The sequence below is a fragment of the Crocodylus siamensis genome, chromosome 3 (genome assembly GCF_052110815.1).
Source record: "Crocodylus siamensis isolate JL-2025a chromosome 3, ASM5211081v1, whole genome shotgun sequence".
NCBI classification, from domain to species: domain Eukaryota; kingdom Metazoa; phylum Chordata; order Crocodylia; family Crocodylidae; genus Crocodylus; species Crocodylus siamensis.
In genome coordinates, this window is record NC_143397.1 from 1,147,026 (window position 1) to 1,160,482 (window position 13,457).

General features: G+C 53.9%; 1 protein-coding gene across 1 annotated transcript; it reads right to left on the reverse strand.

The window, feature by feature from the left end:
• Positions 1-6,456: 6,456 nt before the first annotated feature.
• LOC149867881 (myeloid-associated differentiation marker homolog) lies at positions 6,457-11,774 on the reverse strand. Its single transcript, XM_090037187.1, has 3 exons — positions 11,714-11,774; positions 8,785-8,907; positions 6,457-7,364 (listed from the first exon to the last, which is right to left on the reverse strand). Exons 1-3 carry the CDS (start codon positions 11,769-11,771, stop codon positions 6,457-6,459), a joined length of 1,089 nt encoding a protein of 362 aa, XP_089893313.1. The 5' UTR covers positions 11,772-11,774.
• Positions 11,775-13,457: the final 1,683 nt, after the last annotated feature.

Consider the following 13,457-nt stretch of genomic DNA (forward strand, 5'->3'; position numbering starts at 1 on the left):
TAAAAGGAAGGCCCAGGGAGGAATAGGACCCCTGCTAAATGGGCAGAAACAATTGGTGGCGGACAGAGGGGACAAGGCTGAACTCCTCAACGAGTTCTTCGCCTCAGTGCTCCTAAGCGAGAGGCACGACAAGTCTCTCCCTGGGAGCGTAGGGAGGCAGCAGCAAGGCACCAGACTGCCATGCGTGGACCCTGAGGTGGTGCAGGGTCACTTGGAGGAACTGGATGCCTTTAAGTCGGCAGGCCCGGATGAGCTCCATCCGAGGGTACTGAAGGCACTGGCCGACATCATTGCAGAGCCACTGGCGGGAATATTTGAACGCTCGTGGCGCACGGGTCAAGTCCCGGAGGACTGGAAAAGGGCCAATGTGGTTCCCATTTTCAAGAAGGGGAGGAAGGAGGACCCGGGTAACTATAGGCCAGTCAGTCTCACCTCCATCCTTGGCAAAATCTTTGAGAAAATTATCAAGGCTCACATTTGTGAGAGCCCGGCAGGACAAATTATGCTGAGGGGAAACCAGCACGGGTTCGTGGCAGGTAGATCGTGCCTGACCAATCTAGTCTCTTTTTATGACCAGGTCACAAAACGCCTCGACGCAGGAGGAGGGGTGGATGTCGTATACTTGGACTTCAGGAAGGCCTTTGACACGGTATCCCACCCCATACTGGTGAACAAGTTAAGGGGCTGTGACTTGGATGACTGCACAGTCCGGTGGGTGGAGAATTGGCTGGAGGGTCGCACCCAGAGAGTCGTGGTGGATGGGTCGGTTTCGACCTGGAAGAGTGTGGGCAGTGGGGTCCCGCAGGGCTCGGTGCTTGGACCGATACTCTTTAATGTCTTCATCAGCGACTTGGACGAGGGGGTGAAATGTACTCTGTCCAAGTTTGCAGATGACACTAAGCTATGGGGCGAAGTGGACACGCCGGAGGGCAGGGAACAGCTGCAAGCAGACCTGGACAGGTTAGACAAGTGGGCAGAAAACAACAGAATGCAGTTCAACAAGGAGAAATGCAAAGTGCTGCATCTAGGGAGGAAAAATGTCCAGCACACCTACAGCCTAGGAAATGACCTGCTGGGTGGCACGGAAGTGGAAAGGGATCTTGGAGTCCTAGTGGACTCCAAGATGAACATGAGTCGGCAGTGTGACGAAGCCATCAGAAAAGCCAATGGCACTTTATCGTGCATCAGCAGATGCATGACAAATAGGTCCAAGGAGGTGATACTTCCCCTCTATCGGGCGCTGGTCAGACCGCAGCTGGAGTACTGCGTGCAATTCTGGGCGCCGCACTTCAAGAAAGATGCGGATAACCTGGAGAGGGTCCAGAGAAGGGCCACTCGTATGGTTAAGGGCCTGCAGGCCAAGCCCTATGAGGAGAGATTAGAGAAACTGGACCTTTTCAGCCTCCGCAAGAGAAGGTTGAGAGGCGACCTGGTGGCTGCCTATAAGTTCGTCAGGGGGGCACAGAAGGGAATTGGTGAGTATTTATTCACCAAGGCGCCCCCGGGGGTTACAAGAAATAATGGCCACAAGCTGGAGGAGAGCAGATTTAGATTGGATATTAGGAGGAACTTCTTCACAGTTCGAGTGGCCAAGCTCTGGAACGGGCTCCCAAGGGAGGTGGTGCTCTCCCCTACCCTGGGGGTATTCAAGAGAAGGTTGGATGTGTATCTAGCTGGGGTAATGTAGGCCCAGCACTCTTTCCTGCTTATGCAGGGGGTCGGACTCGATGATCTATTGAGGTCCCTTCCGACCCTAGCATCTATGAATCTATGAAAAAGGGGCCGAGGGGAAGATCATCCTCAGGGGCAACCAACACGGGTTCATCAGTGGCAGGTCCTGTCAGACCAACCTGGTGGCCTTCTACGACCAGGTCACCAAATCCTTAGATGCAGGGGGAGCAGTGGACATCGTCTTCCTGGACTTTCGGGAGGCCTTTGACACTGTCTCTCAGCCTGTTCTCATTAAGAAACTGGGGGCTGTGGTGTCAACACCCACACAGTCAAATGGGTCACCAACTGGCTGGAGGGCCGCACCCAGAGAGCGGTGGTAGATGGGTCATTTTTGACCTGGGAGGATGTGGGCAGTGGAGTCCCCCAGGGCTCGGTCCTAGGGCCCGCACTGTTCAACATCTTCATCAGTGACTTGGACGAGGGGGTAAAAAGCACCTGTTCAAATTTTCTGATGACACTAAGATGTGGGGGGATGTGGGCATGCTAGAAGGGAGGAATAGGTTGTAATTGGACTTAGACAGGTTACAGGGGTGGGTGGACAAGAATAGGATGGGATTCAACACTGACAAGTGCAAGGTGCTGCACCTGGGGAGGAACCAACTGGCACCATACCTACAGGCTGGGGAACTCCCTTCTCATCAGTGCAGAGGCAGGAAAGGATCTGGGGGTCATCATTGATGCCAAGATGAACATGGGCCGGCAGTGTGCGGACGCGGTCAGGAAGGCCAACCGCACCTTGTCGTGCATCCACAGATGCATCTCGAGCAGGTCCAGGGAGGTGATCCTCCCCCTCTATGCGGCACTGGTCAGGCCGCAGCTGGAGTACTGCGTCCAGTTCTGGGCACCGCACTTAAGGAGGGATGTGGATGGCATGGAGAGGGTCCAGAGGAAGCCACTCGCATGGTCAGGGGGCAGCAGGGCAGGCCCTACAATGAGAGACTGCGGGACCTGAATCTGTTCAGCCTCCACAAGAGAAGGCTGAAGGGGGATCTAGTCGCCTGTTACAAACTAGTCAGAGGAGACCAGCAGGCTTTGGGGGAGTCCCTGTTCCCCCCAGCACTGCCAGGAGTGACTGGAAATAATGGTCACAAGCTGGCAGAGAGGAGATTGAGACTAGACATCAGGAGGCGTGACTTCACAATCAGGGCAGCTAGGATCTGGAACCAACTTCCAAGGAAAGTGGTGCTAGCTCCTACCCTGGGGGTCTTCAAGACAAGGCTAGACAATCACCTTGCTGGGGTCGTTTGACCCCAGTACTCTTTCCTGCCATGGCAGGGGTTCGGACTTGATGATCTGCTCAGGTCCCTTCCGACCCTACCAACTGTGAAACTATGACAGGCTGAGAGCCATGGGGCTCTTTAGCCTGGAAAAGTGCAGGCTCAGGGGTGATCTGGTGGCCACCTATAAGTTTATCGGGGAGACCACCAGGATCTGGGGGAACGTCTGTTCACCAGAGCACCCCAAGGGATGACGAGGTCGAACGGTCACAAACTCCTGCAATACCGTTTCAGGCTGGACATAAGGAAGAATTTCTTTACTGTCCGAGCCCCCAAGGGCTGGAACAGTGTGCCAGCGGAGGTGGTTCAAGCACCTACATTGAACACCTTCAAGAGTAAACTGGATGCTTATCTTGCTGGGATCCTATGACCCCAGCTGACTTCCTGCCCTTTGTGTGGGGGGCTGGACTCAGTAATCTTCCGAGCTCCCTCCCAGCCCTAATGTCTATGAAATCTATGAAATCTATGTTTTCAGCACAAGTCCCTCTTTCCTCTATAGAGTCAACTCCATGCCAGTGCTCTTAACTATTTGCAGTTTATTGAATTATAATAAACATAAAACTAAATATCATATACATATATTTACACAGTGAATATTAACCAATAACCAAGGTCAACCCTAAATAACACTGTGGGGAAACCACTCCCAACTACAACTCCCAAAGAAAAAATATATGCACAATAAACCTACAGCTTCTCCATCCCACAGTGGAGAACCTGTACTAAGTTAAAGGGTCATGCAAGGTATCATAGTGGAAATGTGATTGTACCCCTACAAAGGAACAGTTCCCTTTTTCATTAATGCAGAAACATAGGCATCAAATGGACCCCTACTCAGTTAGGGGATCTAGCATTCCAAGAAATCAACAGTGTGTTTTTTCAAAATTACTCTGTCCTATGATAACACTATTTACCCATCACAATAAAACAATTTCAGCAGCATCAACACCATACAACATCACAATACAACATTTCAATTATAAAATATAAGGCACAAACATAACCAATCTTAGTAAAATCTATTCCTTAATATAGCACCTGTCCCATGGCAAGAGAGAGTACTCCTTCCAATGGGGTCCCTTTTTTTGGGGGGTGGGGTGGCAGAAGGCAACCTCTGTTTCTCCCCAGAAACTCTGCTCTGTGATGGTTTGGTTAAAATGGGCCCCGCAGGGGGTACGCACCTTACCCTATGTCTTAGGTAACCTGAGCTGGAAACATTCCTGAGGGAGGGGGAAACCTGCTCCATCTGCCTATGGGACTGGTATCACCTACCTGGGTGAGGGGCTGCTACCTGGTGGGCTAGAGTCTGCCTGGCAACTAGTGATGTATTTCAACTTGGTTCGCCAACAGTCAACAGGTGCTGGCCTCCACTGGACCAGGTGAATGAGGGGCTATATAAGTTAAGATTGCCCAGGAGGAGGGGGCAGCAGCCATGCAGGGGACTCAGACTTAGAGAGGAGCTTGACCATCAGGAACTGGCTCTCTCCCCCATAACACATGAGCGAGGAACGACCTGCCTCCAGAGGGGATCTCCAACACTAGCCTCAGGATGACACTTGTGAGTAAGCTACTCGAGATCTGGGTAGATATCTAGCTGGCAGTAACTCAGATGCGTGATCAAAAGGCTCCTCAGTCAGACTGTTTTGCTCTATGGGATTTCTATGATATTGCTCAATCCTGTACCCTATTTTCACCCTATCCCTGTAACCAATAAAGTTCTCCTTTGTGACCGGTGTAGGAGACTTATTGATGGGTGGGTCTAAATTATGCCCAAGAGGCCCGTTAGGTCTGTGGACTAAGGGAGACTTTCCTTTTTGGCCCCCGACTTGGGGAAGTGCCCCAAGTGCCTGTACTGAGTTGAGTACCTGTAGGACTATTCGGCCTGTGTTTCCCACACAGGGCTGAGTGAGTCCCTTCTTGGGGTGGTGGCAGCTACGTTACCCCCAGGCTAGCGAGTGTGCTCCAGGAGAGGGGTCAGCCAGACATAAGGTGCCCCAGGGAGGCGCTCAGAGCCTGGAAGGTGGTCAGGCACAGGGCGGTGAATGGCTTAATACAGGAGCGCCCCCTACTGGCCCACCACAAGGGAATCTTGTTTTGTGCTTGATTATTTAATGACCATTGTTGTTTGTTTCTTTCTTCATTTCTTTGTTTGTTGTTACTTAATGTTCTGTTAATAAAAGTGTTGGTACTCTATAGTACAGTTGTGTGTGTGCTGCAAAAAAAATACCTTGCTGCTGGTGCGATGGTGTGTTTCAAGACAGGATTGCAATATGTGCAGGCAGGGGAGGGCAACGTAGGTGGGGAGGGTGACTTGGGTGGACCACTGATCTGTATATTTACAAAGAACTGAGGCTGGACAAGAATTGCAAAAAAGAGCTTGTGTCTGGGGCTGGGGCTGGGAAGCAGTTTGGGGAGTGGGGATGAGAGTCTTTTCTCCTGCTGGAAATTAGGTGGTCACCTGAGTGGGCACCCCCCAAAGTCCTTCTTGTGCCCCACTGGTGTTCTTGTACAAGTTGCCAATTGCTGAAATCATGAGCAAGACCTTGTGAGGGAGGATAAGACAAGATGCTTCGTTTATTAATTAAGCACTTAATACACACACACACCACATTCATACTCCAATTTCAGTTTTGTGCTGGTATATGTTACCAGTCTTTTCCATGCTCAGATCAACTTAGTTGCCAGCCAAGTTGATTACAAGTAGGAGCTGGGCTCCTGCCAGTCCATCTCGTCAGATTAACCAATGCTTCAAAATAGTTATGTCCCACCCCATCATTTATAGCTTTTTCAATTCACCCAGTCCTCTGGGCTTTGCTGTGTTATCACTGTGTTCTTCCTTGAAGGGCAATTGCCATTGTTCTCTTGTTGTTTTGGGGCAGATTCTTCTTGTTTGATCTTTTATTTATCTGCATTCTTCAGCAAGTCACTAGCTGATATTTTCCTTTTCCACAGGCACACTCTCACCTGTTCTCTCACGCATACAGCATACAAAGGTTGAGCACTTATGACAAGCTATGTAACAATACAAAATGGAGTTTCTTAAGGCAATGCAAAACTCAAGAAAATACATAACATTAAAAGCAATAGGTAAATGTCTATTTGTATAACAGTGTGTGCTTGCTTTCCCCAAAAGTGCCCTGAAGTGATGAGCGGGGGGGCAGGGGGGCACCAAAAGTATTTAGGTATGAAAATGGGGGAAGAGGGGAAGAAGTGAGAATGAAGGAGAGAAAGAATGAAGGTAGGAAAGTGCAGATAAGAAAGGAAGGAAAATGAACACAGAAAAAAGAATGAATGAGGCAAAGCAAACAGAAGGGAAGTCAGAGAGGACAAGTCCCCAAGAGGACTGGGGAAAGGGCTGGAGGCAGCAGGAAGCTCAGAGTAGGACCCACCTAGCAAGTAGCAGGTGCCAGGTCCCACAGCTGTCCTTTCCTCCAACCAGGGCAAGCGCCTAATCTTGGCTGAAGATGTGGTGGGCAGAGCAGACCAGGTCAGCGAGGTAGACCAGCAGGTTGATTGAGGTGAGAGCAGTGATGGCTGCTGGCTTGTTACAGGGACAGAAGGCACGTTCCCAGCAGCCTCTGAAAGTAAGCACAGGCGGCCCAAATATGCCAAAGCTGTAGAGGGGCCAGACGATGGTGGCAGTGACATAGAGGAGCATAGCCAGGAGTGTGTATCCACTGAGGATCTTGTTGGAGGCACAAGGCAGCCAGTTGCTGCACTCATAGATGCACAGCACAATGACAACCAGCGAAAGGATGAAGCAGATACAATACACGGCCAGGCACCACTTCAAAGCCTCATGCCAATCATGAACCATTGGGTTGTAGATGAAAACAAAGATTATGCAGGCAATGAAGGTCTCCACCACCTTGAGCATCCCTGGCATGGTGGCCATGTAGCCAGTGGCCTCATCCGGTGTGGTGTGGATCATGGTGACCTCCACGGAATAGGCCATGCAGGCGAGGCAGGAGAAGAAAGTGGCAGCAATGCGGTAGTCCTGCTCCCAGCAGTACTGTTGGTTTCTGATGTCAGTGAAAGGATAGATGACAGAGGCCGAGAGGGTGAAAAGGCTGGCATACATGGTGAAGGTGATGTGGAAGTTCTTCCAGGAGATGGACATGCGGTGCTGGAGCCCCACAGACTCCACCAGAAGCACCACAAGTGTCACAGCGAAGCAGGAGCACCACGAAACCATGCACCACATGTTGGCATACCACCAGCCGCTATTGCTGGCTACCAGGCTGAAGGTGACGCAGGTGAAGAGGGCTTCCAGCAGGTGCATGATGCCCATTGGACGTGCCAGTGCCTTGGTGTTTCCCACTGAGCTGGAGTGCTGCACCGGCATGGTTGGTTCACCTGGGGGGCAGATGAGGGAAGCAAGGTGGGCACTGGGCAGGAGGTGCATGGGGAACACGTGCATGCAGGCTGCAGGGGGCATAGGCACATGCACATATGAAGCAGGGTGTGCAAATCCCCACACAAACAGCTGGGGGAACATACAGGCTTAGGGAGTAGTGGGGCACACAGAGACATAGAAGGCAGTGAGGAACACATGCATACACAATGCAGGGGCAGCACCATTTCACACACAACTGGGAACTGGTTCTCACTCCCACACCCCTCGCCCCACTCCCACCCACCACACTGTTTCCCTGCCCCAGGCCTGACTGAGGTTGGGGAGATGTACAGCATCCCCACTGCACCACCGCCCATGCCCCTGCAGCCCAGCGGAGAGGCACACAGAGCTTGGGACCCAGGCATCCTGTTGTACTACCAGACTGCTCAGCCAGAGAGTATGCACATGTGTGTGTGGGAGGGGGCTGTATTCACACAGCATATGGGACGTGTCTAGGCTTTATAAGTCAGACTCCACTGCCTTCCCAGAGCTGGGAGAACCCAGGTATCCAGGCTTCCAGCCCCACAGTTTTAACACCCTAGACCTCACCCCCAAAGTGGGGAGAGAACCCAGGAGTCATAGCTCCCAGGCTCCATTTTACCCACTCACCCAGCACACTTCCTGTGCTGACTGGAAGCAGTGAGTCCCCAGTGGTGTTGGGCAGGGGGCCAGAGGAGGTGCTAGAAGGGAACCATGATGTGCTGGAGCCCCTATAAGGGCAGACAGGAAATCAGTGAGGGGGAAGATGAAGGCCTCCGTGGCAAGGGATGAAGTGGGGCTGGGGCAGGGGCAGGCACCGCACAGCCAGGGTGAAGCGTGGAATGGAGCCATGAGCAGCTAGTCTGGGAAGCACATTGGGGACAGGGGACGAGGGGAGGTGGCTCCTGCCACTGCACACAGAGCATGGGGACTGTGTTCACCCAGATTAGCATGCAGGGTGAGGGCAGGTTGGCCCCAGCAGGATCATTGGCACATCCCCATCCCCTCCCTCAGCCTGGGCTGCAGGGAAGGTGGCAGCATCGCACACAGGAAGCTTCTGTCTATGAACAAGCATTTGAGCATCTCTGAACACCCACACAGCCCAGCTCCTCTGTGCAACTAACACACTCCTTCCTGGCCCATGTGGCCACCAGCAAAACCCCAGAGCCTGGGGCAGCCACACACCCTGCTCTGCCCTGCAGTCTGGGCACAGCAAGTAGAGCCCATGACCTCAGCCCTGGGACAGGACAGCCCCGCCATCACCCGCCCTCTCCATGATCTGATACCAGACCCTGCAGTCCTGTTAAATCCCCTAGCCAGCTGTGCACCCCTGGGAGCTCTCTCCATCCCTTGTGGGGAGCCCTGGAGAGTGCACAGAGCCCTGGGGGTCCTTGCACTCACCTCTGTCCTGCTGGGTCCCATGTCTGGCCGATCCCTGGCCCAGCTGTAAGGTCTCGTAGGTGCTGTCAGCTGCTCCATCACCCAGCTGGAGGGTCTCGTAGGTGCTGTCAGCCTCATCTGGGGCTAAGGGGAATGCAGACACAGGGGCTGGTCAGGATGTGGGGCTGGGGCAAGACTACATAACTCCGGGCTCCTATGTACCCCCTGTGCCTCAGGTGGTCATGCACTCTCCTGGGGGGGGCCTTGGGGCACCACAGCTCAGCATAGATCATGCTCTCACCCATCCCAGCTGTGGGGCTCCTGGAGCAGAGCCTGTGACTTTGGGCCTGGTGCTGCATGTCCCACAAGCAGAGAGCATAAGCCAGAAGCAGAAGTGGCCTTGACTACAGGTGAGGGTGGTGAAGGAACACCAGTTGTGGAGCCAGGGTTCTGCCATTGGTTGTGGCCTCCATGGCCCTGCCCTCAATGGCACAGACAGGCCTGGCATGGGTCGGTGGAGATATGAGTGGGAGAGCACCTGTGAAGACAAGAGCCTCTGATGACTCCAGCCACAGGGAGTTTCAGCAGCCTGGCTCTGATGAGTTTTCTTTTCCTGGTGAGCAAGATCCCAGCAGCAGCAGCAGCAACCCATGGGGCAGGCAGCTGCCCTCAGCCCTTGGCTCAGCAGGGCCCAGGTAGCAGGGCACAGGCTGCAATTGCGGGATCTCCTGGGCTGTTAGCTGGTGATGTTACTTGTTCTCAAGAGTACACGAAGCTGCCCTGGTCTTATTGTAGTGACCACTGTATTTGTGGCCAAGGCCTTAGGGGCCAATTGCATGGCACTGTTCCATCCCTATACCACACCTCAAGCCTGTAATCAGCATCCTGACTGATGGTCAGTGTGGCAGAAAGCCACCTTGGTTTCTCCCCAAAATCTCTGCCCTGCGACAATGTGATCAAGATGGGCCAGCACAGAGGATTCCCACCTCAGCCTGTCTCTTCAGGTAACCTGAGCTGGCTGCAGTCCTGAGGGAGGGGAAACCTGCTCCCTCTGCCTACGGGACTGGTACCGGGGTGAGGGGCATCTACCTGGGGGGCTGGGATCTGCCCAGTAACTGGTGATGTATTTCAAATTGGTTGGCGGAGAGCCAACCGGAGCTGGCCTCCACTGGACCAGGTGAACTAGGGCACAGGGGCTATAGAAGTTAGGACTACCCTGGAGGTGGGGGCAGCAGCCATGCGGGGGACACAGAGAAGCCTTACCATCTGAAACTGGCTCTCTCTCACCCCAAAACTCACGAGCTGGAAACCGCCTGCCTCCAGAGGGGAAACTTCACCAGCCTCTGGAAGATGCTTGTGAGTAAGCTACTCGAGATCTGGTTAGAGATCTAGCTGGCAGTAACTCAGATGAGCGATCAAAAGGCTACCTCAGCCACACTGTTTTGCTCTATGGGATTTCTATGAGATTGCTCAGTCTTGTACCCTATTTTCACCCTACCCCTGTAACCAATAAAGTCTTCCTTTGTGACCGGTGTGGGAGACTTATTGAGGGGTGGGTCTAAATTATGCCTAAGAGACCCTTTAGGTCTGCAGACTAAGGGAGACTCCACTTTTGCTCCCAGACTTGGGGAAGTGCCCCAAGTGCCTGTACTGGGTCGAGTACCTGTAGGACATTAGGCCTGTGTTTCCCTGAGGACACAGGGCCGAGACAGAGTCCCTTCTTGGGGTGGTGGCAGCTACGTTACCCCCAGGCTAGCGAGTGTGCTCCGGGAAGGGGGTCGGCCGGACGCGAGGCGCCCCGGGGAGGCGCTTGGAGCCTGGCAGGCAGTCGGGCACAGGGAGGTGGGCGGCTCAACACAGTCTACACATGGCTTATGCAGCCCCTCCCTGAGCATCCTGACCCCTTGGCCTTCCTCAGCCCAACTCCGGGACTTCAGACCTCTTGATTTTTCCACACAGCCTCTTCCTGGGCTCCCAGACTGCTCAGTCTCTCACTCAGTCCCTCTCTGGGTCCTCACACCCTTGGTCTTGGCCATATCCTCCTGGGCTAACAGGCCACTTGGTCTCACTCTAGACTACTCTTTGGGATTCCAGCCCCCTAGGGTTATTTCATAGATTTCATAGACATTAGGGCTGGAAGGGATATCGGAAGATCATCGAGTCCAGCCCCCCCCACACCCAAAATTACCATATTTCCAAGTCCTCACTCCCAAATAAAGGTACCCAGCCCCAATCCACTGATGCCTAACCTCTTAAATCTGCAGGCACATCAAGTGCCCTGTGAGAATCTAGACTCTGTTATCTTTAGCATAGAAATGACGCTGCAGTTGCTATATCTGCAACTCTCAGAAAAGGCCCTTTCAGCCCAAAAGGTCCTCTGCCCTCCCTCCCAAAATGTACTCAGTGCACAACAAGAGATCAGCACACCAAGCCCTTTCCCTGACAGCGTCTGATGGGTCTGCATGAACTCAGGTCAGCAGTGCTTCAGGAACTGCACCCCACGGCACTGAAGGGGAGGGGAGAGGGGACCTCAGGACACTTCGCAATGGCACTAACCAAGACGAAGGACACGGGTGAGGTTTCACAGGATGGGAAAATGGCAATGGCTGCACCTCTCTGGAAAAGACAAGACAGAAGCTGGGGAATTATAGACCCACTGACCTCTCCTCAATCCCCAACAAGTTAATAGAGCAGACACTAAGACAGACCATTTGCAAGGATGTGTAAGTGAAAAGGCTGGGAGAGCCCTGGAAATGGTAGAGGATGACCTCACAATCACCTGTGCACTGCTCGGCCCTGTACCCAGGTGCCAACAGGCACATCAGGCCACGCTGGAGAGTCTCGCAGGTGCTGTCAGCCATGTGTGGGCCTGCACAGGGTGCACACACAGGGGCATATCAGGGTGCGGGGTTGGGATAGGATTGGGTGGGATTGAGATGCTGGCTCTTACCTTTCACCTGCTCCCTGAGGGTTGCACTCTGTCCTGGGGGGGCCTTGGAGACCCGCATGACCTTATACGTCCTGGTGGCAGGGCACAAAGCAGCTCACTGTGAAGGCGGCTCTGTGGTGCGGAGCTGTTGGAGTGAGCTGAAATGCTGCAGCATCATGTAGAAGTGGTCTTGACCACAGGTAGGGGCTGTGAAGCTCAGCCCAATGCAAGGCCACAGCCCTGCCAGTGGCTGCAGCAGCCGTGGCCCCACCTTCCCCAGCACAGACAGGCCTGGTGGGGGCTGGGCAGGCATGTGCGGGGGCCAAGCGCATCCAGGAGGCTGTGCTGTGTAGCTGAAGCCTGGGAAGCTGCATGCAGGGTTGGGGCTGCCCCAGACATGGGAGAGCAGGGGATGGAAGAACCATCTCTGAGCCCCATTGAAGCTGCCCCTGTGGCGGGTGCAGAGAGTCCACCTCAGTAAAACAGCTGGGTATTCGTATCCCACCGCTAACACCACGTGAGGCGGGCCAGTAGGGGGCGCTTCTGCATTGAGCCGCTCACCTCCCTGCGCCCGACCGCCTGCCAGGCTCCGAGTGCCTCCCTGGGGCGCCTTATGCTTGGCCGACCCCTCTCCTGGAGCACACTCGCTAGTCTGGGGGTAACGTCGCCCCCACCACCCCGAGAAGGGACTGTCTCGGCCCTGTGTCCTCGGGGAAACACAGGCCTAATAGTCCGACGGGTACTCGACCCAGTACAGGCACTTGGGGCACTTCCCCAAGTCAGGGGGCACAAAGCAAAGTCTCCCGTAGTCCGCAGAGCTAAGGGGTCTCTTAGGCATAATTTAGACCCACCCCTCAATAAGTCTCCTACACCAATCAAAAAGGAGAACTTTATTGATTACAGGGGTAGGGTAAACTAGGGTACAGGATTGAGCAATATCTTAGAAACCCTAAAGAGCAAACAGTGTGGCAGAGGTAGCCTTTTGATCATGCATCTGAGTTACTGCCAGCTAGATATCTAACCAGATCTCGAGTAGCTGACTCCCAAGCATCTTCCAGAGGCTGGTGCAATTCCCCTCTGTAAGCAGGCGGTTTCTAGCTCGTGAGTTTGGGGGTGAGAGAGAGCTAGGTACCGATGGCAAGGCTTCTCTGTCTCCCCTGCTTTGCTGCTGCTTCACCTCATGGCCGAAGAGAGAGCCCCTCCTTCCCCCCGCTAACCTATATAGCCCCTGTGACCTCATTCACCTGGGCCAGTGGAGGCCAGCCCCGGTTGGCTGTCAGCCAACCAATTTGAAATACATCACCTGTCACCAGGCAGATTCCAGCTCCCCAGGTAGATGCCCCTCACCCAGGTAGCTGATGCCAGTCCCGTAGGCAGAGGGAGCAGGTTTCCCCCTCCCTCAGGACTGCAGCCAGCTCCAGTTAGCTAAATAGACAGGCTGAGGGTTGGTCCCCTGTGTCCAGGGCCCACCCTCATCAAATGGTTGCAGCTCAGAGATTTTAGTCACAGTGTCACAGTCAGAGATTTTGGGGAGAAACCAAGGTGGCTTTCTGCCACAGCCCCCAGTTCAGGCTGGGAGTAGGGGGAGCTCATGGCTTGTTGGGCACCAACACGTGAGCTCAGAGCACAGCTCTTCCCCCACCCCTATGCTGACTCCAACCCCAGGGCGCTGCAGCCAACTGGGCTCTGATGAGCTTTGTCCTTCGAGGGAGCGAGATCCCAGCAGCAGCAAAACATGGGGCTGGCAGCTGTCCCACCCTCTGGT

Bases quoted from the DNA above. Each gene is read 5' to 3' on its own strand.
- LOC149867881 (XM_090037187.1), bottom strand. From the start codon at position 11,771: ATGCGGGTCTCCAAGGCCCCCCCAGGACAGAGTGCAACCCTCAGGGAG. The intron at 8,908-11,713 runs GTAAGAGCCAGC...CATTCCCCTTAG, and splicing joins CCTCAGGGAGCAGGTGAAAG to CCCCAGATGAGGCTGACAGC. The intron at 7,365-8,784 runs GTGAGTGCAAGG...TCTGCCCCCCAG, and splicing joins TGGGACCCAGCAGGACAGAG to GTGAACCAACCATGCCGGTG.